General features: G+C 36.4%; 1 protein-coding gene across 1 annotated transcript in view; it reads right to left on the reverse strand.

The window, feature by feature from the left end:
• The window catches only part of col4a2 (collagen, type IV, alpha 2), an 80172-nt gene that overhangs the window by 23865 nt on the left and 29971 nt on the right, over positions 1 to 26336 (reverse strand). Inside the window, exons 6-18 of the mRNA XM_038289610.1 lie at positions 5376 to 5510; positions 5229 to 5273; positions 5028 to 5144; positions 4873 to 4941; positions 4747 to 4782; positions 4610 to 4663; positions 4468 to 4503; positions 4278 to 4319; positions 1850 to 1912; positions 1656 to 1700; positions 1490 to 1546; positions 1363 to 1398; positions 1237 to 1281 (exon numbers count right to left, since the gene is read on the reverse strand). Coding sequence (XP_038145538.1) covers positions 1237 to 1281; positions 1363 to 1398; positions 1490 to 1546; positions 1656 to 1700; positions 1850 to 1912; positions 4278 to 4319; positions 4468 to 4503; positions 4610 to 4663; positions 4747 to 4782; positions 4873 to 4941; positions 5028 to 5144; positions 5229 to 5273; positions 5376 to 5510 — 780 coding nt within the window. The remainder of the gene's footprint in view (positions 1 to 1236; positions 1282 to 1362; positions 1399 to 1489; positions 1547 to 1655; positions 1701 to 1849; positions 1913 to 4277; positions 4320 to 4467; positions 4504 to 4609; positions 4664 to 4746; positions 4783 to 4872; positions 4942 to 5027; positions 5145 to 5228; positions 5274 to 5375; positions 5511 to 26336) is intronic.

Consider the following 26336-nt stretch of genomic DNA (forward strand, 5'->3'; position numbering starts at 1 on the left):
TTGATAGGGGTCTTAGAATGATTATATAGAGCATTTGGTGCTGGTCCATAAGGTCTCTGAATAGGATGTGTAACATTGGTTGGGCTGAAAATGGCATATTTGCTGTTCTATGAGCCCTAATGCAAGCCTGGTTAAAAGCCCTAGAATGAAACAACAGGTTTTCTTCCTTTTATGGTATGCTTATTTAGATGAATATTTAGATGAGCTGTGCGCTAATTGGTTGGTTTACAACGAGCAAAGCTGCTGAGCAAAGACGCATCATAGCATCATAGCAACAAACACTAACACACTCTAACATTGAAATTGTTAATATGGTAGGATGACCAGACATCCCCTTTTTCCTGGACATGTCCTACTTTTCATACCTAAAAAAAATCGTCCAGGATTTTGGAAGCATTCTGTCCTCAGAAACCCAAAACTGGTCACCATAGATATGCTAGCATTGCTATAAACAGCTTAACAAAAATAATACTTTTTTTTATTTTACTTGATTTTATTTATTTATTTTATTTATTCCAGCCTGCGGTTGTGATGGCCTTAAGGTCGGAACACCCGCCGTTTCAATAAAAGAAGTTTAGCAAGTCCTGCTTTGAACTGTCCAAGATTTCGAAAGCTGTCTTCAGTAAAATGCTTACAGCAAATGAAACGCTGAGCTTTAAACTTTGCAGGGATCTTCTGATACACAAAAATAATCCATGCCTGTCGAGTCTTCGGATCCTTGGGAAGACTCAAAATGTTCCTCTTTCTCCGTGCAGCCTGGAACACTGCATTTACACCCGTGGTTCAGGCTCATTTTCAATAGAGAAACTGCCTGCTTTGTAATTCTTGTAAAAGTAAACTCAGCTGCAGGCTAAACAGATAAACTGGTGTCTTACATCTACCTCTATTCATGTTCTTGGGGCCGTGAACCAGTGGGCTGGTCTGTATGTCAATTTCAGGGCGTGAAAAAAGTACAGGCCAGAACCAAATAAGGCAACATCCCAGAGTTTATGTCAATTCAAGGCTTTGTTTGAATTCACCCGTTTTTATGGTGGAAGTTTAGAATTGTGAGATTTGCATAGAAAGGAGGTGCTGATGGGGTTTGAACTTCTCTGTACGTCCATTTTACCCACTGAACTATCGTTATTCATCTATGACAAGGTAAACTCGGTTTTGCATTCTATGACCCCTTTAAAAGAAACCTAATTGGTCACTTAAAAAAAAGTTTCCATACAGGAACTCTAGCTGCTGTCTCACCTTAGGACCATCTACGCCGTTTAGCCCTGGATCTCCAGGCTCACCCTGAAACAGTGTTTTTTAAGACAAGTCAGAAAATAAAGTTTGGCCTCCAATCAAATGCTAATTGGAAAAGTTTTACCATACCCTCAGCCCAGGAGGCCCATCTGCACCACTTTCACCCTGAAGAAAGTATTAATCAAGCAAACAATAAACATTTTAGTAAAAAATGAGAAGGTTGAAAATAAACGTGTAGAGTGGTGACCCTGCTTACCCGGGGCCCAGGGAATCCCGTTACACCACTTTCTCCTTTGTTGTCATGGTTGTCTGCCTGGAATAAACCAACCAAAGGATTAGCAGTGGAAACTTTATTTCTGTTTTGAAGATAATAAAACTAAAATAATTATGTGGACATATATATACATATGTTTCTTCCATACCAGATCTCCACTTTCTCCCTTGTCCCCTCTGAATTGAGGTGGTACCTGAAAATGTAAAATATTTCTCATGATACATCAACGTGTTTGTAACTCAGATTTTTCTTAATCTTTTATCGCTACGTTGGAATTTTTTTAATTTAATTTAAATCAGAGTGGGTTTGTGGATTAAAAAATGAGCATTTAATGTTGATTACAGGGGGAGGCAGACGATACTGTTCAGTGAAGTTTCCTGGTGGGCCTGGTAGTCCGATCTCTCCCTGCGGACAAAGTAGAAATCACAACGAGATTTAGCAACTTAGCCGCGGGTTTAGCTCTAATTAATAACACATTCAGTGAGGAAAAAAAAATGAAGACACAAAAGCTGTCAGCCATTTAAGTTGAAAGCAGCTGGTTCACTTGTAACTTAGATTATCTTCAGTGAACCTAAATCTATTTTTAAAAATCAAATTTGCCAATTTGATAATTGAAAAAACAACGTTCGGAAATATATGAAAAAGAATAACTTTTCAGAACAAGAACAGTTTTGAATTGTTTCCTGAATTCATTAAGGTTAATTTTGCTTCTGTTTATCAGAAATTAGCATCACTTCTTTACAGTAATGTGTTTAAAAAGCAACAAAATGTGAATACCAGCTCTATAAAGGCTAGAGATATATTTATGTGTCAGCGTTGCTCATTTAAACTCCCTTCAACTAAACAAAGACATTAATTTTATGCTTAAAAGAGGACGTAGTCAAAGGCAAGAAAAAACAGAACTTCAAAAAAAAGGCATCTACTGACGCTTAAAGGTAAAGGATTATATAATGGGATAAACAAGCCTGACTTTCAGTTAGAGTATCACAGTAAAGTACACATTTTAAAGAATATGACACTAATATTTTGTTTTTTTATTAATCAAATTTAATCAGCATATGGGCAAAATGAAATTTCTCCTAGATTACTGCACCCACTTTAGACTGAAACACAGATGCCATGACTCCAACAATCATCATAGACTTGGGAAAATCCTTCTTTCTCACTCTGAGAACTTGATTCCAAAATAGCCAAATTAGCTGGAATCTGAAAAGAGCTCTATTAAACACTGAGTGACGGTCCCTTTTCTCAAGTATCTCTGATTCAGAAGCGGCTCAACACCAGGAGCTGAGCAGTTCTAGCTCATGTCCTGGATATCTCTCTCCAGCTGAAATGCAGCAATATGAATCTTACCCAAACTCCTAAAGCAGCGCTGTGTAACTTTTAGCCACTAGGGGCTCTGGACCTGTAACTTCCAGGCTATCTGAGAGCAAATGGCAACACTGCTGTGCTAAAAAATCAAACAATCTCCTTTGGTGTCTCTGGAATCTAAACGCAGACCTGGTTTGTACCAACAGACTGAGAAATCATAGAGTTACTCATAAAGACGACGCTGCATTCAGCCCTCTAAATTAAATCCTACATTAGAAAACCAACAATAAGTCTGATCAGGTAGGTGTCATTTTGCTGCCAAACAAACATTTTTTTTGGTTCGTTAGCTGTCATGTTTAAGTGGAACTCAGACTGCTTTGGATCAAAGAGCCCAGTTTTGGAGAAGAACATTGATATATGCCAAATGCTGTATATTGAACTGGAAAATAATTGAATATATCTCACATTAAGCTAATAAACTAGAAATAGGTTTGGCTTTGCGGTTCTCTAAAGGTTACAGGTATCTCTTTTGATTCTAGACCACAGTTTTTCCTTCCACTCAACTTCCCATAGATATAGATATATCACTACCTTTCAACTATATTCTTGAATTACTACAGATTACTATGTGTAATGTAAAATTGCCATGGGGTTAAATGTAATTCAAATACATTATTGAGCATTTGAATGAAATACTGGACTGGAAAGTATTTTTTGTCTTTACAAGTACTGTAAAGACAAAAAATACTTTTCAGTGAGAAAAACACACAAAACACAGCAAAAAGAGAAAATGGTGCAATCACAAAAGCTGTTACAAACACCTAACGATGCGAACACAAAAACATGCTCAATTCATAAAACGAAAAACTCCTGCAAGAAAAAAACAAGTTAAGAACAGCTCCAAACTAGAAATGCAGTGTGCTTGTGTGAGTTTGCTGTTTTTATTGATAATACAGCCAGTTTTGCTAGTTTTCCCTGTATGAGTGTAATAATAAATATATTTTTAGGGGAAAATTGTCAACAGAAACTAAGAATCCTTGTCATTCATTAAAAAAAAAAATGAAGATATTCAACATATTTTTTAGTTTCAGTATTAAATGTCCATTGACCTTCGAGCGAGTGCACTTGCATTACTATTTCATTATCAATAAATTCATTAAAAATGGTCACTTGAAGAAATATTATCATTCATTAAAATAATAATTTCTGGAAAAGTTTTTTTTGCCACCAGCATTAGTTATTCTAACCGCCATAAGTACTCATCGACTGCTGGGAGCCAGAATTTTGCCTGTTTAGTTTACCAATAAAATATCAGGTTATATTTGATTTCTGTGCATTAAACTGAAGTTGAGCAGGAGAATCACATTTTAATCTTTAAACCATGTCAGACATGTTATGCTTCATGACCTTGAACCTTCAGTCATAACCAATAATAGATAAAATCAGCATGAGTACTCACTGCTTCTCCTTTGATTCCCTTCAACACTTTGGTCATGGTACCCTGCACAGAAATGATAAACAGCAAGCTGATCAAATCTCTACATGCTGCTACCTTTAGACTCAGAGCATGGCTGTAATCTCCACATATATACAGAAGTATTACACACAAATGTAACCAAATACATTTGTTCTTTCTTGTGCTTTCTTACCTTCGGTCCACGGACCCCTGGAGGACCCGGAGGACCCTAACAGAAGACAAATACATTCTTTAAAAATCTGTTTTTTTAACAAAGGATTCAGTATCAGAAAGACTAAAATGATTAAAGCTGTGAGATGCATGGAGACATTCACCTTGGGTCCTTGAGGGCCTCTGTTACCTGAGGACCCTGGTCTTCCTTGAGGCCCCTGAATGAAAAAAGGAATGAAAGAGAGTTAAGGGCAAGTATGAGTTTAAGATATTCAACAGAATTAAATTAAACGAGTTTTACCGGCCATCCGTTTTCTCCAGGTGTCCCTGGGTCTCCCTAAGAAGAGGCCCACAGATTATAGCAGAGAACAAAGAGGTAATAGCAGTTTTATTTATAACTGTGATGTTATAAATGTTTGATTCTCACCCTGAAGCGCAGCATGTAAACGTTGACATCCAGAGAATCCCCCTTCTCTCCCTTCTTGCCATATAGTCCCTGAAATGAGAAACAGGAGCAATTAAAAAGGTTTCCATGAGAGTAGATGCAGTTACAGATTTCTGCATTGATTCAATGTCACATACAGGATTTCCAGGGGGGCCCAAATAACCCGGTAGTCCTGAGAACCCTGGTTCTCCTTTGGTCCCGTTACAGCCGTCTGCTCCTGGCTTCCCTCTGGATCCAGGTTGTCCTGGGTGTCCCTGCAGGGGGAAGAACACAAACAGGATCAGACACCCTGATAGCATACACCGAAGTTCAATGGCAGTTTGAGAAACAATACTCACAGGAATTCCATCGTTTCCAGAGAACCCAGGAACACCAGTCATTCCCTTCAGAGGAAAAAGGTTTCATGCAATCACACACAGCAGATTTATTTTCATATATTCGTATTTAATCATTTCTTTTCTTATTTAGTATCATATGAGTTTTACCATGCCGCCTTTTGGACCTATGATGCCACCAATTCCTTGGTCACCTTTCTGCCCCTTTTGTCCTTGAATACCAGGATCCCCTGGTCGCCCTAGGGGTCCTTGTGGGCCCTGAGGACCAAGAGGCCCTGGGAGACCCTGAGTGTGAAAAGGTTATAAAAAAAAAAAAGAGTAAAATCTACCAAATTTCAAAGTGATGTACAATTAAAGCATAATTCAGAAAATTATATCATGAAACATTTCAGTATTGATAAAAGCAGAAAAATCTGAGATAGTTCCGTGAGACTGAGATCATATGGAGTGTAAAGAGGAGTTAATGGAGATGGGAGGCTTGAAAATAGTGTCAATTATCAACAGACAGATAAAGGAAGAAGATGCCATAATAAAGAAAAAGTAAAGCAGAGCTTGTTCCCTCTAGGTTTTATTCTATCTTTGTGAATACTGGTCTATAAAGAGGACGGTTACTTCAAATTAAAACAGCTTCCTTGTATGTGGGTGCGTGTTGATAGTGTCCTTGCATATATGTCGTTTTTTGCTGCTTGTCACACTGACAGTAGGTGTCAGTGTGACTGATCTTAATGCAGAATAAACAAATATCCTCTTGAAATAATAAACTTTATTGATCCCAAATTGAAGACATTTTTTTTTCTTTTTTCTGAAAAAAAAGGGAAAAAAAGGAAGAAATTTACCTCTGCATTTAACCCATCCCCTTTGGGAGCAGTGAGATCAGAATCTCAGGATTCCAAACGCAATGCCCTAACTACTAGGCCACCATATAACAGCAATGTTTTCTGCAGTTTATGAAATATTACGCTGAAGCTTTATTTTTAAAGCCTTTTAAAACAACCACAACTGCCTCAAAGTGCTGTACATACCAAGTAAATTCAAAAATAGTGACTCCAATAAAAATATTCATTCTTGCAAACATGTCAAAGATGTATTTTAGTTATTTGAGGCAGAAGTGCAGCGTATTACAGTATAATGTCTTAGAAAGGTAATACAGCCCCTATACTACCCTAACCCTAAAAGTGTAAAAATGTCCACAGCTGTGTTTTGATGACTTGTTCTCCAGATACAGTACAGAGTATTTATATTGTAGAAACACTACACAGTACAGTACTTTTTTCGTTTGTTTACTTATCTGTTACTCTTACACACTTTTCTAAGGTCAACATTGTGGGACAATTTTTGCTATAAGCTTTTGCTGCTGTAATGCCACAATTTCCTAATTTCCTCGGGACAATAAAGGGATTTTCTATTCTATTCTATTTTTCTATTCCATAAATGTCTCTCTATGCAGAAGAAATATACTCACTTTCAGGCAGTATGGTTGAAAATGTTAAAGAGGGTAAGGAGATTATATAAGGACAAACAAAAGCAAGACATCAGGTACTGAAAGGGATCTTTTAAAAATTTGTTGTACTAAGTTGTTTAAGTCAGTCTACTTTAAAATCAAAACATGTGTTGTACATCTAAGTGTAAACATTAAAAAAGTGCAGCTGAACTTTTCTAATGTCCACTGGACTGAAAACGCCTGCAAAAGGATAACTTTTTTTTTAACCACCAGGGGGAGCGGAAACCCTTCTGTTCTCTTATGTTCTTTTTTGCTCTCTATACCCACCTAGTGACCAAACTGCATTTCACACTTTTCTCATTTTACACGAGTGAGTATAAGATGAGGGATTTCAACACATGAATAAATAAAAAGAGTAAAAATTCAGACATAAATAATTAGAAAAGAGAAAATTGAAAATTGGACTTACAAGATCATTGAATCTTTAAAACATAGAAAAATGCAAAATACAGTTTTTGTGCTAATAAGAGTAATAGTTTTAGTATAATGTAATAATTTGATTACCAAAAAAAAAAAAAAAAAGATGCAATAAGAGAGAAAAAACAAGCATATGTGAGCTTTAATCAAATGTTTAATCTATGAAATCTGGAAATGCAAAATACTCTACAACTCAAAAATGACCTCCTGAGGAGTACCTTTTAAGTACATGAGGACAATCACTAAAAGAGCCAAGAGAGATCCTGAGGAGGAGAGGAAAAACTGAATCATATGAGAGCCATTATAGTCATAAAACATGAATTCATGTAGGGCTGGAGGGCTTTTAAGGTTACTGAGTGATGACTCAAGAGGTCTGAGTGTAATTCAGTTCCTGTGAGAACCAAAAAGCTCTTGTTTTGTTAGTCCCCTGACAGAAACGTTTTGCATTGTATCGTAGAGACTAGAGCCACTAAGCTAAGAATCCTAGTGAACTACAACCTAGTTGTGTTACAAGCAAACGACATATTTAGCTCATGATGAAATTATGTAACGAGCCTGACTAATATATTTCTTCCAATAAAGTGTTTTCCAAAAATATTTATATCCGTTTATTCTATCCACATTTTGTTCCACCACAGTCACACATTTCATGAGAAAGGCCATCATACCACCTCTTTACTTAACCCTAAAATAGAAGAAACTTTATAAAGGATTTTAGATTTTTTTTTCAGACGAGTAAATAATAAATATATTTGTGTTCTGGGCCCACAGCAACTAACTGGGTTTAAGAGAAAACTGATAAATTAATAATAAAATAGTCTACCCAATTGTTACCTTGCTTTGCTGTGGTCAGATGTGATCCAGTTCTTCTGTTTTTAGAATATTTGGCAAAAATAAGGTATTTTCCTGTTATACTGCAAAGCTAATAGTAAGAGAGCCAACACGAGTCACTCCAATAACTGCCAGATGTGTTATTTACAAATTATTAACTGAGCTAAATACAAATGCATAAAACACATTTTATATTTTTATTTGTAAAAACCTTCAGAAACCTTCCGTTTCACAGTTCTGCAACTGTTTGCATTAGTCTATCACTTAAAGTCCATCAAAGAACCCTGAAGTTTGACTTCGAAATGATAAAAAAATTACAATAAAAAACTCAAAGTGTTGAAAAAACCTTTTGCATGTCAGCGTAGATTTTTTAAATATGCTAAAAGATTTTTGTAATCCATCCAATCATAACTGTTGCATTGGAATTAAGGAGAAAAGAGAAAAGCTGAACAGAAGGGGTGGGATGCAGTCTCATCTTCCAAGCATTTGAAATTCAGTCATCAAACTTATTCCAAAGAAAATACAAAAGCACTCTCATTCTAATACAAAAGACCAATCACATAACCAATACACAACAAAAGCTCCAACAATCCAGAAGAACAAGAGGTGGATATTTGATTTGCGTCTGACTTGGAATGTGTGCAGGAGGATAGACCTCAATGCTGCTTAAAAACATCAGCTCTCCAACTACAGATTGCTCTCTGAGCCAACAGAACTGACAGAAACTCCTGGATAGGTGTCGAAATGTCTTAAAAAAATCAGTGAAAGTCTGGCTGCCTTCTAATTTAAGCCTGTTTATAGTTGCCCTAAACCTGGATGAGTAAGAATTTACAGAGGCAAATAAAGAGATCTGTTCCAGTGAAACCCACCGCTCCTGAGCGGAAATCTCTCTGCAGTTCTTCCAACTCAAACATCCCTCCTTCACAACACTGCTTCCGTTTCAAGGAATACTCCCCAGTGTTATCTGCTCTCTCTACGTCCATCAGGCTTTTCCTTCCTCCTACCAAATTCTGACAATAGGATGTAAGAGTAAAGCATTAAAATTTATAGTAATTTTAAGATGATTATGAACTTCTGATCAGAGGAACTGTGGTTCACATTAAACAGATATGAAGATTTCCATAAAGATCATGAACACATACTTCTAAAGGCTCCAATTAATGTTGTGTTTCTTTTATTACTACTTTTATACATCACTTTATTTATTGTTTTATGATTGATTATTTGTACTTTATGATTGTGTAAAGCACTTTGGTCCTGTTGGGTGTTAAAAGTGCTTTTTAAATAAATTTGGTATGGTATGGTTGTTGGTTATGAAGCCTGAGAAGTATGTAAAACAGTCAGGCTGTATTTTCTGTGAACTGTAACTCTGATATCTCCATTTAAAGTTCTCTTCTGTGTCAAACGGTCCATATTTTTATTTTAGCAGCATACCTGAAAGCTTTTATGCAGAGAGTTTAGAAAACACGTGACACAAAATATATTTTCCCCTAAAAATAATAAGAATCTTCTTCTTCAAAATGATGCTCCATCATTATAGGAGCCTTTTCTACTGTACAATTTATTAGATGAGGGTAGATGATGGAACAAAACTCCCCTGCAGCTCTCTATATCTAACCTATTAGGTGACTTCATGATAGATATATGGTGTTTATGGTTCTGTTTGTTCATTCATTTTCTAAATATCTTCAGAAATGTGACTTTTTTATACATAATGAATAAACACATGATTACTTTCATTATGGCATTAAACTGAACAAAAAAACCCAAAACAAACTTTGATCAATATGTGGTCAGTGACCTTTTCACAACCTAGATGTTGCGATAAAATGTTCATTTGAAAACATATTAATAAATATAAAAGCTTTTCTTATGACTAACTCTGCTAATTCCTAAGTTAGTCTGTAGATATGTGTTGACAATTTTCAGTGGGAACTGCACCTGCTGAAGGTCAAACTCAGCTACTAAAATGAAGTGACCACACACTCAGCTATTGTGGTTTAAGGAGGTCAGAGCTAGGGGACCACCAGTGGAGCAACTAGAGTTTATTTTTTCCGTTTTTTCCTCCAAGCTTTGTTCAACTACATATTGTCTGCCTAAATTTCATCTGAAATTTCTTCTTTAAATTATATATATATATTTTTTTTGTCTTTTCTAATCAATAATTAAAAGGACAATATCAAGCAAAATCAACTCTCCTGAGCTTATAACTATGCAATATGCAATTTCTGAATTTTATTTGTGCATATCTGAGTAACCCTTATGAATTTTGCTCCCTCTGTTGAGTCAAAGTTTCTCTTTTAGCAGCTAATCTGCACAGTGACAGCAACAGTGGCACCGAATAGGCTATTTCATCATATATATTCCAAATATATATTATATTAGTGTGAACACTTTAATAGTGACGCTAAAGGTAATAGTTTCACTATATTCATTCAATTTCAACTGAAACATGTAGGGAGTCTTTAGCGCTTCCTGAACAGCAACTTTTATACTGAGATGGACTGTATTTATTAATTACATGACCTTTTTAGGGCGTTTAATTGATTACATTTGAAATATGTAATTACATTGAAAATATTTTTTACTTGCAGCTTTGTGTTTCTTTGACACTAAACATTAAAGTTTATGGTTTCTATTCAATAAAATGAGAAAACCACAAGAAGGGGTGTGAATACATTTACAAGGCACAGTGGATGCAAATTAAAGGGTAACAATCTGATTGAAGGATATTAAGTTATTTCCTAAATACCTTTCAGTCCACCAAGGACTGGTCATTTCTAATTATGTATAATAGTTTGTGGAACCCCCCCCAAAAGAAACAAAACAACTAAATAAAAAAAAAAAAAATCCCTCGTCTTTGCACTCAATAACAGAAGCAATAAAAACCAATTTGGCAGCTTTCACTCTGTGTATTTGGGCATGTTTGTCATTCTATTTAAAGTTCTCCCTGCCTGACATCATACATTTTATCTGGGGTTAGACTGTCCCATGTGGTGGCCGCTTAGAGAAAGGTCCATAAAGAGCAGGATGGGAACTGAAAGCCCAAAGGGAAAAGCTCTGACCGATGAGAGGAATAATAAACTAATAGACTAACTGCCCGGAAACCTGCTCTGTTATTTAGAGAAACTGGACTGCTGAAGACATTCTGGAAGTATTTACACAGGGCCAGGGTGATTAATAAAAACACAGCTTATAAAGAATAACTGAGCAAAAAAAAAAAAAAAATATATATATGCAGCTACTGAAGGAACCATTAACCTGCCAAACTAGAGATGATCAAAAACCTAATCCAGATTCAGACAGAAATAGAAATGACTAATAATATAGGAAATACAGATAGGAACCACAGAATGAGAAAAAAATTAAGATGATAGAAATGATTGCAAATGGACATTTGTGACTGTGGTCTAATGTCTTTTAAAATCTCGTCGCCAACCATTAAACTTGATCATACTGACAACTAAGAGGAAAAAATAATTGTATCGAAAAATACAATGAATAAAAAAAAAAATAAAAAAAAAGTATGCTAAAAATAAATCTATGCTGTCAGACAGACAGTGCTAATTTGGTGTTGTAGATTTCTGCGACATCTGTTTTATTAGGTTTGATAATTCAGTCACTTCACTTATTTGTGTAAGTAAATAAAGGCAGTCTGTGTGTTGAGGCATGAAAATCAGTAGCTTAAATTACTAAAATCTTAGAAAATTATGGGATTAAAATTGAAAAAGTGCAACTTATTTTACTTATTTGATGTGTGCTCATCCCTAGATGCTGCAGACACCATCTAAGGACTATTTGAGCCTTTGACCAAATGTTTACAGCCTCTTTACTAAACCATCAGATTAAAAATAGAGAAATATAAAAAATATTTAGTGTGATGACTAAATCTGCTGCCGCATATTAGGAAATAAAAAGCTGGGGGAAAAGCTTAGTGGTAAGAAGTTGTCAGCAGGTGGCAGTATAAGATCTGATAGACTTGTTAGAGCCTCTCGGCAAAGTTTGAGGAGGAAATACCAACATAAATGGTGATCAGAGATGATTTTTATATTATTTTATAAGGAGCATGTTTTTTTATTTATCAATAATGTGTTTGCGACTTATTTAAAAAATATTTTTCTTTTAACAACATATTTTTGGCCAAACTAGATAAGAATTTCAGCACTATTTTAATTAGGCTTTTATATGAGAGTGAAAACCATGTATGGAAGCTCAAAACGTATCATGCACTTAAAACAACAATATTTGTTTTAGTTTTTTTTATTAGAACAAAAAAGAAGTGTTAAAATGAAAGTTTCTAATTAATGATAAAAACCTAAACAGTTTAATTTAAGAAAATATAAAAATGAAAAGAGAGGTCGGCATGAAGCAGAGGATCAGCACCCTAAAGCTGAGCCTTTGCTCCGTGACCTCCTCAGTTGGACCCAGGCTCTTTGGTCGACTTGGTCCTGCTGCTTGGCGACCCTATCTGGTGTTTTTCTTGGACACATTTTTCCTTCACTCATTTCCTGAAGAGCTGCATCTTGCAGGCATGATGCTCAGAGGGAAAACTAGGGCTCTGCTCCCCCCCTTCCTGGACGGATGGTTGGAGGGAGATTGGGTTTAGAGGCAGGCCAGAGGGATTCTGCTCATGGGGCAAACAGGCCAGTCATCTGGATCCCCTGAGGAGAGTAAATAAACATCTGCAGATGATGTTTAGATATCTATTAGAATGTGTTTAGATCCCCCGTCTGCAGCTCAGCTTTCTGAGAGCTCTTAGAATGTTCTGGAAATCCCTGACGGCTGTGATAAATTGAATTAAAAAAAAACTCTGGAGGTGAAGAGGAGGAAAGTTGGTCACATGAGAATTAAAAGGAAAAAGAGTGTCTAATGAAAGATCTTCTGTGAGAAAGTTCATTTTTTTTTGCCATGGAAACCCAAAAATATAAACGTGATGCTTTCATTCAGTGCAGCAGTTCTTCTGACTCATGCATTGGAAATATTTCTTGTCCTTCAACATGGTGACGGAGTCAGGGGATAAAAACTGACGACGTGCAGAGAAGCATCAGTAGGTTGTTGCCGCTGGGGTTGTTTCTCATGAATATCTGCTGATATTTATTCAATCAATCAACACAAAGACATTAGTTTACACTAAAAATATGTTTTTAAGCTCTTATTTGTGCAAGTGGTCATGCATGAGCCAGCGAACTGACAGTGCTCAGACTGAAAGGAGGGCTGCTAATGAGCAGCTTGATTTAAATGTGTGTTTGTGTCTTTTGTAGCGAGGGTGTGTGTTGCAAATCAAAGCTGGAGGGGGAGATACCGGCCTGAGAACAGAACAGTCCGGACCTCCAGCTATCCCATGGGTCTCTGGAGCTCGACACCTGCGCAATTGCCTCACATCAGAAGAATGAGGCATCTCGAGTCTGAGCTCCAAGTGCATTTAGACCTTAGCAGGACACAGCTGTGGTGTGTGTGTGTGAAAAAGAATGAGGTGTTGCCCTTTCCTCAGAGATCAACCACCTGCATGCCTTCATGGTTTGTCTGCATGTCTGAGTGGCTAATGAGGTCCAGCTAGGCGGTTCACCTTTGCAATCCCTCTCTGAAATGTATTACTCAAATTAAAAAGCTTTTACAGCTTCCAGCATTCATATTATGGATCACACAGGGTGCAGGCAAGCTTTGTGTAGATTTACCAGCTTGGAAAAAAAACCTTTTCCCTGTAAAAACTGATTTTCACTGCTTACGACTTGGAAATTGGTTAGCCTCAATATATTTTTTCCTTTTCTTGTTTTATTTTTAAGATATAATATAATACTGATATTGCTCCTTTGAGAACCCTTATATCACCATATCAGCATGTATCATACATGCTTTTAATACCTTTTTTTGTAGTGTGGAATGTTAGAAAAGGTTTGATCAAGTGATATTACACAAACAGAGAAAAACAGTCAATAACAACAGGTATGAGAACAACTGATCCATTTGCTATTCACTAACGGGCAACATTAACTTTAGACTAACCTGTTCTGTTTTTACCAGCTTGCCAATATTATAGGTTCAGACTGGTATAATCCCATATGAGTTTTTTGGCTGATATCAGATTGCGACATCTCTAGTTAAAATTTCATTTTAAAAGCAGAAGGATTCCGTGCATTAAACATCATAAACAATACACAATATTAAAAACAGCAGCCTCGAACAGGTGAGTTTTTAGGCTTGATTTGAACAGAGGTAAAGGATAATATTGTGGAAACCAGGAGCACTGCAAAATCGATCTAGAAAAAAGTAAACATTTCTTAAATTAAGGGTATTTACCCTCAATTTGAGTAGGTAAATGAAATGATTTTCCAATGAAATTAGTATTTTTACTCTTAAAATCAGATAATTAGATAAAAATGCACTTGGAAAAAAGACAATGCAATTGTGTTTTCTTATTTTAAATATAAGTTGTCTTGCTCCATTGGCAAAGTGTCTCACTTAACTCCTCAATCCAAGAACAAATGCACTTATTTTAAGAAAAAATAACTTATCTAGATTTAAATTTTTTTTTTTTTTTATTATTGCCCTGTAAACTTGGAATGTAAAAAACTTCACTTTCATTACTACAACAAATGCCTTGTTTGTTTCCTAACTGTGCAATATTTTAAAATAATCATCGAAATAACCATGATCATTACTGCCTCCAAAACAGTACTTTAAACACTTACAAAATAACTGGTCACATGTAGCATAACGGAATGTGAAATTGACTCAAATCTCACGCTTGAACTCAAAACGCGCCTTTCTTTGGGGATGATCTGATAGTTCCGTCACCCTGATGGGGGTCTATATCATAGCGCCTGATGGTGAACAAGCAGCTCTTAGTGTGCCCTCAAAGTTTAAACGTTCTGATGGCAAAAAGAGACGCCCTGAAGACCTGAAAGGAGATGAGCAGCGATAAAACATTTTTTTTAAACAGACCAGACAGATTAAACTGAGATAAAGTATGAGGTGTGTGTATATGTTTTTAAATGAAACATCGAGGGAGATAAATGGTACCAGGAGGTGGCCTCCAGAAATGACTGTATATGGGATAAAATAAACTGATCATAACTCACTATTTTTGAGGGATTATGGTTAAGGAATGCTGACGTTCAGAGCTGCAGCCACAACATTAAATCAAATATTTATATATATTTAACTCTGCTCATCATCATTTCACCTGTCCTTGCTAATACTCTTCTTACCCTATGCTCTCAGATTATGATAACATAAGCAGACTACAGATGGTAAGAAGGTCAGGGTATGTGCCCTAGATTCACACACACAGTTATACAAACACTGAGCTATTGCACCCTGAGAGGTAAACCTTTCCCCTACTGTAAGGGAGACAAGGTCAGAGTCAGGGTCATTAACCGACTTCAGGATACTGAAACACAAAATCACCACTTTTCATGCCTGCTCCAGCCTCACCCCCTCAAACTCACATCTGTTCAAACAATTCGCCTTCCTTCCTTTGGAAAAACTGTAAGCCTGTCATGCTTTCAGCTCTCAAGTGACACAGATGCAGCATTAGATTTACTGCTACTCCATTGTTGTGTTTAGACTGAGAAAGACGCAAACAGGATTTCTGAACTTTGCACACAGAATAGCTTCTGCTGCAGATTTATCAGCTCCTTAATGTTTCAAGCAGGCTCATTTTAAACGTCAAGGCCATCCAACTGATCCCAAGTGTGGGTTTAACTGCTACACATGTAACAGACCGAAAGGCTATGTAGCTGAATGTAAAGGGATGAATGGGATAATTCAAGATATGTAGAGTGAAGTTTGGTAAAAACTATCAAAAAGACATCAGATGTTTGCCTTTAAAAATGGAAAATATAATCATACAGCAAATCTAAAAATAAAAAAACTAGTTGCCCAAAGCATTTTGAATAATTAGAAATTGAACTTAACTAATAATTTGACAGCACTATATATACTATACTATATTTAAACAGTATGATAACTATTTTGATTCAAGGAATCAAAATAGAGGAAGGAATCTTTATGCTATAAGCGTCACATTTACATGATAAAAACTATGATACACAAAGAATGAACCTTCACTGGTACCGTCATTCATGGCTGCGGGAATTCGGTTGCTGCAGCATACCTTAATGGCCAGAGGGAGATTTCTAAAAAAATTTACTTAAAATAGTTTGCGCAATTTATACATTTATGCAAAGTATTTTGCCTGTTTTTATATCTGACTATTACGTGCATTTGGATTTTAATTAAATTATTGTGAGGCCTAATCAACACAGGTTCACTGAAGTTACGTTGTCACGGCAACTCACCGCAACAGACTGGTACATTTACAAAGTCTGATGACAGAAAATTAGGAGGAAATATGGCATAAAAACGCATTTCAGAATTTTTTGGAAAACCACAACCAGTGAAGAAGAACACTAGTACCGCAACCACGACAATAGAGAGTAGCCTAGTGAGGAGACTGTCTGTCCGCCTCTGATGGCAGTTGCACCGGCAACCTAGGGTCTGACCAGGGCACCCTGCCTGTAGCTCGAAGTAAGAGCATGGTCCCGCCGAGCACTTTCATATCCATTCGTGCAGTTTAACATAAGCATAGTATTTTAGAGAGTTTTATTTTGATCTGTGTTTTTTGTGTAACAGATGTGGAGAAATGTTCGTTAATGATTAAATAGTATAATATTATAATTATTTTCTTGTGGTTTTGGTAAAAAGATTTTGGAGCTAATATAGTCACTGTTTAATAAACACAGTGACTCAGGTTCATAAAAGCAACCAATGCTATGTTATAATGTTTTTGGGAAGTTTAATTAATAGCACATATATTCACCTGTCAACTGATGATGTCTTTGTTACAGCCCCTGGTTGCGTGCACTGATGTGTATATGAAAATAAAGATAAAGTAGTGAATCTCAATTTATATATTTTATTATATATTGTTAATATCTGTTAAAATGTGATGTAAATGTTTCTAAAACTTTTTTTTAAAGCAGCTATCCTCCCAGACTTGTTAATCCAGGCTTTATTTAAATAATTTTCACATAATAAGAGCACATTACCATAATCAGAACTTTATGCATTTTTTTTACATGAGAGGTGTGATTAATATGTTGGAACCATACTAATGTACTCTACTTGTACTTTTCTATTTGATACATCTCCTTCGTACTGCATAGTAATTGTCATGTGTGAGCATTCCTTTAAAATCAGTAGTGAAAACAGAAACTCTTTTGTCTAGTAAAACAATAGACATCTTGTTCCAAAACATCCATCTTCTTAAAATATGTCCAAGACTTTTAGAGGTCCCTAAAGATGGACAGCTGCTGGTCAAACCAGACAGCAGCAAAGGAAACATGGAAAACTATTGATTTTTTTAATTTGCTGAACTGTATTTGGAGAAAAATAACAAGGTCTTATGATTCTTGTTACGTCGAATAGGAGAAGCATAAGCTGCCATTTGTTTTCTATCTTGTTTGTTATCTTTTCAAAGAGGCTTGTTGTTATGCGCTGAAGGCCCCACACTGAAACACGGGTTTAAATTCTTTCATTTTTTTCTGCAACTTATTTCAGAGTGTACTTTTTACCAACACATTGTGCTACTGTGGAAGGAAATCTTGGATTTAAATGGTTGCCAACATTTTTTCTTTAAAAAAGAGAAGAAAAGAAAAGGAAAATGATTTCCCCAATGAATGAAGGGGATCTGCAACATGCATTAGTGGGTGTATCCTGTTTTAAAAGCAAAAAAAAAAAAAAAACCCAAAACACAATGAATGGAAAAGGACTCATGTTACTACTATTTCTACCCTCTCAACAATGTCATTAAGATCTGTACAATTATAAAGGAGCTGCAAAGCTGCAAAGCTGCTCTGTAAACCACAATAAATAAAAATAGAAACTTTCATTTCATAACATTTTATTTATATTTTCCCAGGCACCAACTCTCCAGTCTTACATTACTTGCTAAAAACGTCAATCAGCAGAGTTTTATAATTTATTAGAGGAATTCAGTGTTAAAAATATTCTAATCAAATATAAACAAACTGCTGTCTGATGCTTCACAGCTCTACTAATACCCTGTGATTTTAATAAGGACCATAGAAACAATTCCTGCCTTTGAATATTGTAATTGAATCAATACTGCACATAAAAATGTCTTGTTTATGTGCGTGGAATCTGGAACAACACTTTAGCTTTACATAAACCTGTCCATCTTCTAATCAACAGCTGCTTTCTGTCTGTCAGTTCAAGCATCTCCTTGCACATTCCCTCCAAATCCACAGCTTAATTTTCACACAGGACTCTGCCAGCCAGACATCCCTACTGAATTCCTCTTTCTAGCAGTTGCAGGAAGAGAAAAATCCTCCCTTCCAGAGTTTTAGTGATAGTAGCAGGTTGTTACTTCCCTTCCCTCCCACAGTCTCACACGTATGAACCATTTATTTTTATCACGTTGTCTTCTCTGGTGTATTTAAACAAGGAGCAGACCACAAACATCTGCAGGAAAGGATGAGATCATATGTACTGAATTACAATCCTGTGTTAAATAGGTACAGAGTGGTGTGATTTCCAATATGACACAGATTGACTGATGATGATTTGACCTAAAAGGATATCAGCATTAATCATACATACTTTTATAACTTACTTAACAGGGTGGAATGACAGAAAAGGTTTGATCAAGTGAGATTAACCCTTAATAACATGTGGTTATTAACTGAGGGATTATTGGATGAGTGTTACGTGTGAATGTGCGTCCGCGTTTAAATTTTTTTGTTTTATTTATATATTTATCTATTTATTTATCTTTCTCTTCACAGAGATGTGTTGATTTATTTTATTTGATTTGATTTAAAATTTATTTGATTTTTTTTACTTGTCAGGTTGGGGTCAAAACTGCTCCCTATCCCAAGAACATCTCCAGTGTCCGCTAAATGCGGAGCCCATTCCCCCCGTCCTGCCACCCGCCCGCTGGCTGGCGCCTGGGTTCGCTGGTGCACTGGTGGTGCTCAGTGTTTGGTACTGGCTTATTCCTGGTGGCTGCACCGCGGGGGCCTTGTTTTTTGGCATCAAGACAATTATTCTTATTGCCACATCGCTAGACATGACAATCTCTCCGGGTACTATGGCTTCCTCCCACAGTCCAAATACCCGATTGCTATGTTAATTGGGTTCTCTAAATTCCCCTTAGCTTTGAGTGTGTTTGTAAATGGTCATTTGTCCTGTTTGTCTCTGTGTTGCCCTGCGATAGACCTGTCCAGGGTGTACCCTGCCCCTCGCCCAATGACAGCTGGAGATAGGCACCAGCACCCCTTGCGACCCTAGCAGGGATAAGCGTGAAGGAAAATAGATGGATGGACAGAAAGAAGCAAAATGTCTCTATCACTTTGCTATGCTTCTAATATCAAAGGCTTTAGAGGGTGGCCAGTATATTCTAATATTCATTTTTTGGCTGATATCAGACATCCCTATTAAATACTGCATTTGCAAAGCACTACTTAGATGCCACTTTGAAAGGCTATTTTAAGTGCCTTATCTTAAAATGCTATACATGAACGGTCAATATGCATATAAATTGTAGTGGCCAAAATAAAGAAATACCAAGTGGTCAGTATATTGTGTTAAAGAAAAAGAAAGAGAATAATAATAAATATGTGGGTTAATTCAAATAAATATTTCCAATATGGTGCAAACTTCATAAAACTATATTATTTATCTTTTAGGTAACTAAATCATTGTCAGAGTTTTTTATTATTATTTTTTTTATTTTATTTTTTTACAAGCCCTTCAGTTGAATTTGAGGATGAGTTTTTTCAATGCCTTATAGAGTCATGACTGCTTTGAATGTAGCCTTGGTAAAGAAAGAAAAAAAAAACACATTGGTTTAAACAAATAAGAACTGCTTATATTGTTAAATTTTTGAACTAAAGTAAAAATGAGAAAATACACGGAGCCTCTAAAAAAAACAGGAGGCCTATCAGATTTTACGAATGACTAACATCAGTGTTCATTCTGTGTCCCATTCAGATTGTATGGGCTTGTTTTTATGGAAAAATGAAATCTGCCATTTATAGCATGGGTCAAACTTACATTGAGTCTTGTTCCCACAAAACAGAGAGTGACTATATGAAAAGTAGATCAGTATGTTTGTTTGTACATAACTTCCTGTCCTTTCCTGTCCAATATGGAAAAAAGACAGCATCCCCCTATCTGGACAGTGTCTATACCGGGTAACATGTTTTTTCCTCTGTTTCTTTTTCAGAGTTTGTTTTTCTCTGCATGTTCACTGTGTGGAAAGAAAGAGTCACTGAGCTCATCCACAGGACGTTACCAACGCTTATTGTTTTCAGCAGAAAACCCGCCATGGGTAGCTGTGTTCTCATAAAGGCTGGAAGCCCGGGAGGAATCATCTGTAATATTAGTTATTGTTGATGATTGGCGTCGTTTCCGTGTTCATACTCTTCTGATTTCTAGTTTTGCGGCTTCAGAGGCAACAAAACGTCACTGTTTCTAAAAACCACCTACCTCGCAGGGCTCGTTAATCTTTCATTTTTCTTTGTGAGTAAGGCTGCCAGCTCTATGAAACCCATGTTTCCCATGTTATAAAACAGACCTCTAAACTACTTTAGAAGCTTTAATCATTGTCTCCATCTTACTGTGCGTTCCTTTCTTTTTATTGTAGATCTCATAAATTAAACCCACTAATGATGCAGGAAAACAATGAAGGCATTGGAAGAGAACACTGAGAAACTGGAGTTTATCTGCTTTCTGGCAGAAGGAGAAAAGTCTGTCAAGCCTAAAGCAGAAAACCCCACTCAAATTAACATATTTGTTCCCCAATAAAGAATCAGCCTCATTCTTTTAGGCTCTCTGATGCTCTTTTCTTTTTTTTTTTTTTTTTTTTTTTTTTTTTTTGAGATTTGAGAACTGAGCACGCCTCAGCAAAAATGGTGCATCTCATATCATTCAGGATTTTTTTCCTAATTCAGTTCATGAAAAAAATCAATTTATTGACAAAACCTGTGTAATTTTTCTCAAAATTATATATATATATTTTGTTTCATGCTGTTTCTTATGATATTTGGTTTTACAAGACATTAATTTTTATCTCACCAAAAATAAAACACACAGCTCTTATACAGTAGATATATAGATGTATATATATTTCTTCACCTTCATTTTTTCTCCCCATCTCACCTTTCCTGCTACTATTTATTCAGCTTTTGATTCATGTTACTCATTATTTTCTGATTTAATTATATTTAAAATAAAATATTTCCCTTATTTGGGAAAATATCAAAAAGCGTTGAACTTATCGACATTCATGCAAACCATAATTTGTCTTTAAACAAAGACAATGCTGCAAACTCAAATACTTTATTATACAATCAACCTGAAGCATGATTAAATAGTTTAAAAAGAATGAAATCATTGGATTACATTGTAAATTTCTATATGCTACTATTCAGGGATTTTGACATGAAACAGAAAAGTTCCAATAGAAAAAACAACAACTTAGAAACATCATTAGTTTGAATTGAAACCCCCACAATTGTAAAACAAATGTGATAATTGCATCTAACATCTAGACATGATCAAATTAGTTTTTATTTATTCGTTAAGGTTATTTGGTAAGCAAATTTGTCTGTTTCCATGTAGTGATCAAACCACCATTTGGGCCCATTACCAATCACCACTTAATCACAACAGCTGCAGCAAATCGTAGCCAATCCAGACATCTGCAGTGGATCAGTTTTAAACCTCCAGTGAAGAGCATAACTGCATAACTCTCCCTAATGGAAACTTTTCAACAAGACACATTAGAAAAACAACAGAGAGATCGTTGGGACCAAAAAGCTAGTAAAGAGGAAACAAGTGGCATATAACTGGAAAAATAAAAAGACTGAATAATTTTTTTACCCGTCTCAAGTAGAGCAGGATGCTGAAGCTGTTTTTTTTGTTTTCATACATCAAACCCAAACTCTTGCAATAAACAATAAAACCTCCTTCTTGCCCATTGTTACTGAAAATGTTTTCTTTTGTTTCTGGGCAATGCTGGGCAGTAGTCAGGAATACGAAGGAAGGAAGAGATAGGTGGACTGATGACCTCATCATAAGACTTTTGCGTCTTCAGATGTGGAATGTAGAACTTCCTCACTCCGTATCTCTGTTTCTCTGAACATGGGCTTCCTGTATACACATCCAGAGAGCACTTCAAAGGTCAGACTAACTGTTAAGAACGTCCAATAAATTCTCAGCGCATGACAAAGTACAGTTGGAAGACATTCCCGTCTTCATTCCTGTCTTTTTAAAGAGAAGCTCCCACAGGAGCTGTTCAAACCAGTTTATAGGCATGGTTTATAAGTGTTGATTTGAGGCTTGAGTTTACTGCGTTTTACGTCTGAACAACAACATTTATTATTCCCATGATCATTGTTCATAAGATGAAAGAAAGAAAGGAAATAGGACAGATTTGTCATCATTTGGACTTGGAATGTGTAACAATGAATCAATGAAAAGGGTAAAATATAAGAGCTAAATTAGAGCTGGGTTAAAGAGATTATCATGTGTTTAGGTACATTAACCTTCACCTCACTTAAAATGATGCTGTTAATCTGGACTCATTGCCCCCCATCTCTTCACTTATGTTATTGCTGCATGATGTCTTAATGTGAGAAGTTACACCTGCAAGAAACCTCACATTTTAGCACATTGTGTGCTCTTTTGCATATGGGAATGTTTTCCATATACACTGGCTTTATTTATCACAGTTTTATATTCCTATTTCTTTTCTAATCTACTCTTATCAGAGTCTAAATTATAATTTTTATTCCTTGTTTGTGTGAACAAAACATCCACCCTGATATAAAAAAAGAGAAACTTGGATTGTAATGTCAAATTATACCCTCTTTAATGAAACCTTCTCTTGTTTGAAGAATGTTTGCATTAGATGTAGAAGTAATTTTTCAAACCCTCAATGCATGGAATTGAAAAGTCATTAAGGAAGTTAAACTCTACAGCATCACGTGTCCAAATCAAAACAAAGCCTTTAGTCATGCAGAACCTCTGTTATTCACCCTTAGGTTGTTATCCCAAGATGTTTAGTCTATGTCTGTCTGATTTAAAACCTTCTTTCTTTTTTTTGCTTTTACATTTGTTTTACTCTAATCAGTCTCCCAAAGTCCAGATGGTCTCTTTGCTATGAAATGTGTTTCGTAATGTTTAATGCTGTGAATTTCAACACTTTTCACAGAAGGAAGGTGCCTCACATTATCAGAGATAATGCATATGCCTATGGAGCCGAATCAGTCTGACGGATTCATATTATTTAGAATGTTTATAAAAGATTGTTTTAATGATTTATACATTACAGTGACTCATGCTGCAGAGCATGCTCAGAGGTGACTCTAGGAGGAGGTTTTAGATTTGCTGCAACAGGCCTATTCAACAGAACTAAAATTGTGAAGTGAAAAAAAAAATCATTTTCAAGTAAAAATGTGAAAATTTGAATTTGCTTTTGTGTAAAGTTCTCACCTCTACACAGAATCTAAAAGTTTGCATGTTTAGAATTGAAAAACAGATGACCAAAATATGACCTCTAATCTCTAAACATGTAGAGGAGACCAAAAATAACTGAACATTGTTCTGATAATCTTTAAGGGGAAACATAATGATGTTAGCATCATGTTTTCTCCATCACTTTTGTTGAAATCTCTGTGACACACCTTATTTAGCATCCTCAACCTCCTCCGTTGTCAGCGCCATCTTGTACAGCCTCACCATTAGTGATGTACGATAAAATATCAGTTATTTTTTAACAGTTCACTAAGTTAAAATAGATTGACATAGGGCTGGGCGATAATTCAATAACGATATATATCAATCGATAGACGTGTAGCGCAATAGAAAAAAAGAGGGTCGATAAAAGTTCGATAAAAAAAACTCAGTTTTCCTTCCTTCTCATTGTAGCCTAGCATGTTGGTTTATGCTAGTCGCTACTTCCTCCCAACCAATCACAATCGCGGACCCAGGCACGCCGTCACCAAGCGCCGCCCTCTCAAACCACAACACAGAGCACATGAAGATGTTGCAGCAAGGAGAGGCGGAGGAAACTGTTTCAAAGAAAGGTTTTGTAGTTCGGCAGTCTGGCAGTATTTCGGTCATGGCAAGTCGGACAAAAAACAAACCACAGTCATCTGTAAAATGTGTAGGGAACCAGTGAAAACGAAGTCTGGTAACACAACCAACTTTTTTTTTATCATCTCGGCCGCTCACACCCGCAGGAGTACGAGCTGTGAAGGCCCCGGCGCGCATCTGCGTCGTCCTCCGAGGAATCTTCGGGAATTTCGGGAAAATATACCGTAAATTCTCTAATATTGGCCTGTATTCCAAAAGCGTCCGGGTCTCTAATAATGGCCGGTCTCGCTGTCAGAGGAGGTAAATAATGGCCGGTCTCTAATACAGGCCGGGGCTATAAACGTTTTTTCTGGGCATACCTCAACATTATACTTGTGGTAGTAAGTAACATACAAGTACCACAGCCCTGCGCAGCTAGACGACAGGCCCTGACTGCTGCCCGTCTGCGCGAGGAAGAGAACAGACACGCAGCAGAACAGGAGGAGCGCGAGTGATGAGGAGATTAAAGGGAGAGATGAAGAGGAGGAGAAAAACTGAGGAGGAGAATTAAACAGAATTGGAGGATTTTTTTTTTTTTTTTACTTCAAACCAAGCGAGACATGGTAACTGTACTTTTTCAATAAATGAACCTAGTGTTTTATAGGTTCAAATAGACACAAAATCTCATTTTTATTCATTCCACTGGTAGTCTGTTTTGCTCAAATAGCAATAGAGGCCTGTCTCTAATTCTGGCCTGTATCCAATAAAGGCCTGGACCGCGATGCACTTGAGTGAAATAAAGGCCCGGGCCTATATTAGAGAATTTACGGTATATATATTTTCAGTTCTGGGCAGTTTCCCACGTAGTTCTAACGATTGAGAGAAAAATGCTGAGGGGCCAGCAACTTCAAAGTAATAACTAAGGTTAAAGCAGGAAACTAAGCTGAACCAGGTTCAGCTTAGAAGAATACGGGCGGGGGGAGGGGGGGCGTCCATTTATTTATTTGTTATATTTATTTTGGTCACTTTTCTGATCACTTTAGTTTATTCTTTGTCAGTATTTAATAACATAACCCAGGTCTCTTAAGTTATTTTTCTTTAAAACAATTCTATTATGGTTAAAAAACTTGGTTAAATAAAGATTTAATTGGAAGTCTGTGTTTGTGTTCTTTATTAAAATTATATCATTTAGCAATATCATAAAAAGTCCAGGCAGAGCTGCACATAAAATATGGTTTCAAATCTTTTCAATAATTATCGATATCGATCAATATGCATTTTTTTTTATCGATAAGCTTTTTTTCTATATCGCCCAGCCCTAGATTGACATGAAAAACCGATGTTTATTTCGATCTATGAACTAGGCGTACGAGGGGAGTGGGTTAGTGATTTCAAAGGGAAAGTTATTCAGAGCAGGATTGTGGATGTTTAACTAAAGCCAGGCATATACCTGAAGAATTTTTGCCCTTTTCAGCCTCATTGTGCATCCTCCGTCGTGTAGTGCACATTGGGTAACGAGGGGCGATTAGCCTCTCACAACCACCTCCCAATCAGGAATTGTAAGGTCGGGAGAAGATCAAACATGTTTGAAATTCAGTCGGTCCTCATGTGGCGTTCGTGGACAAATCCTGCTGTTAAAGCAGAGCTACGAGTTGATTTATTAGAAACTGTGCATGTGCAAACAACAGATTTCTTCTTCTTCCAGACTGACGAGTCTGAACAGCGCCATTTCTCGGAACTGAGCAGGTAGATCGCATCAGATTGTCGGGCTGCACAGTGTAAGAACACACATCGTGTGTTGTGAACTTTTAAACCCTGCGGTTTCATGGTGCAGTTTAAGCTTTAGTTGAGTACAACGATTGAAAATATCACACTGTGTATGCCCCCGGCTTTAAGCAGAAGAGTGATGTGGTCCTTTTTTCATAGTGCCAAAGGAATAATGAAGCATATATATATAAAATAATAGTGCTTATCCACCATAACAGAAATATTCATATCAAATATCAATATTTGCCCCAATTTGTATGTCTATGCATCCCTACTTTTCATCAGATGTTGTCCCGGACTGCACAAGGTTGAAAACTCCCGCTATGAATGAAGAGGCAATTTTGTTTCTCTAAATGGCAGAAACTAAAATAGCTTAATCAAAAAAAGGGAAGCTGTAAAAATGCAGTGAAAGATGTTTCTCAAATGTTTTCTATACATCATAGTTAGTTAGCATTTGCAAAAAGACAAAAAATAGAGAAAATATAAACTAT

This window comes from Cyprinodon tularosa, unplaced genomic scaffold (assembly GCF_016077235.1).
Source record: "Cyprinodon tularosa strain WSP-4 unplaced genomic scaffold, ASM1607723v1 ctg270, whole genome shotgun sequence".
Taxonomy (NCBI): Eukaryota; Metazoa; Chordata; class Actinopteri; order Cyprinodontiformes; family Cyprinodontidae; genus Cyprinodon; species Cyprinodon tularosa.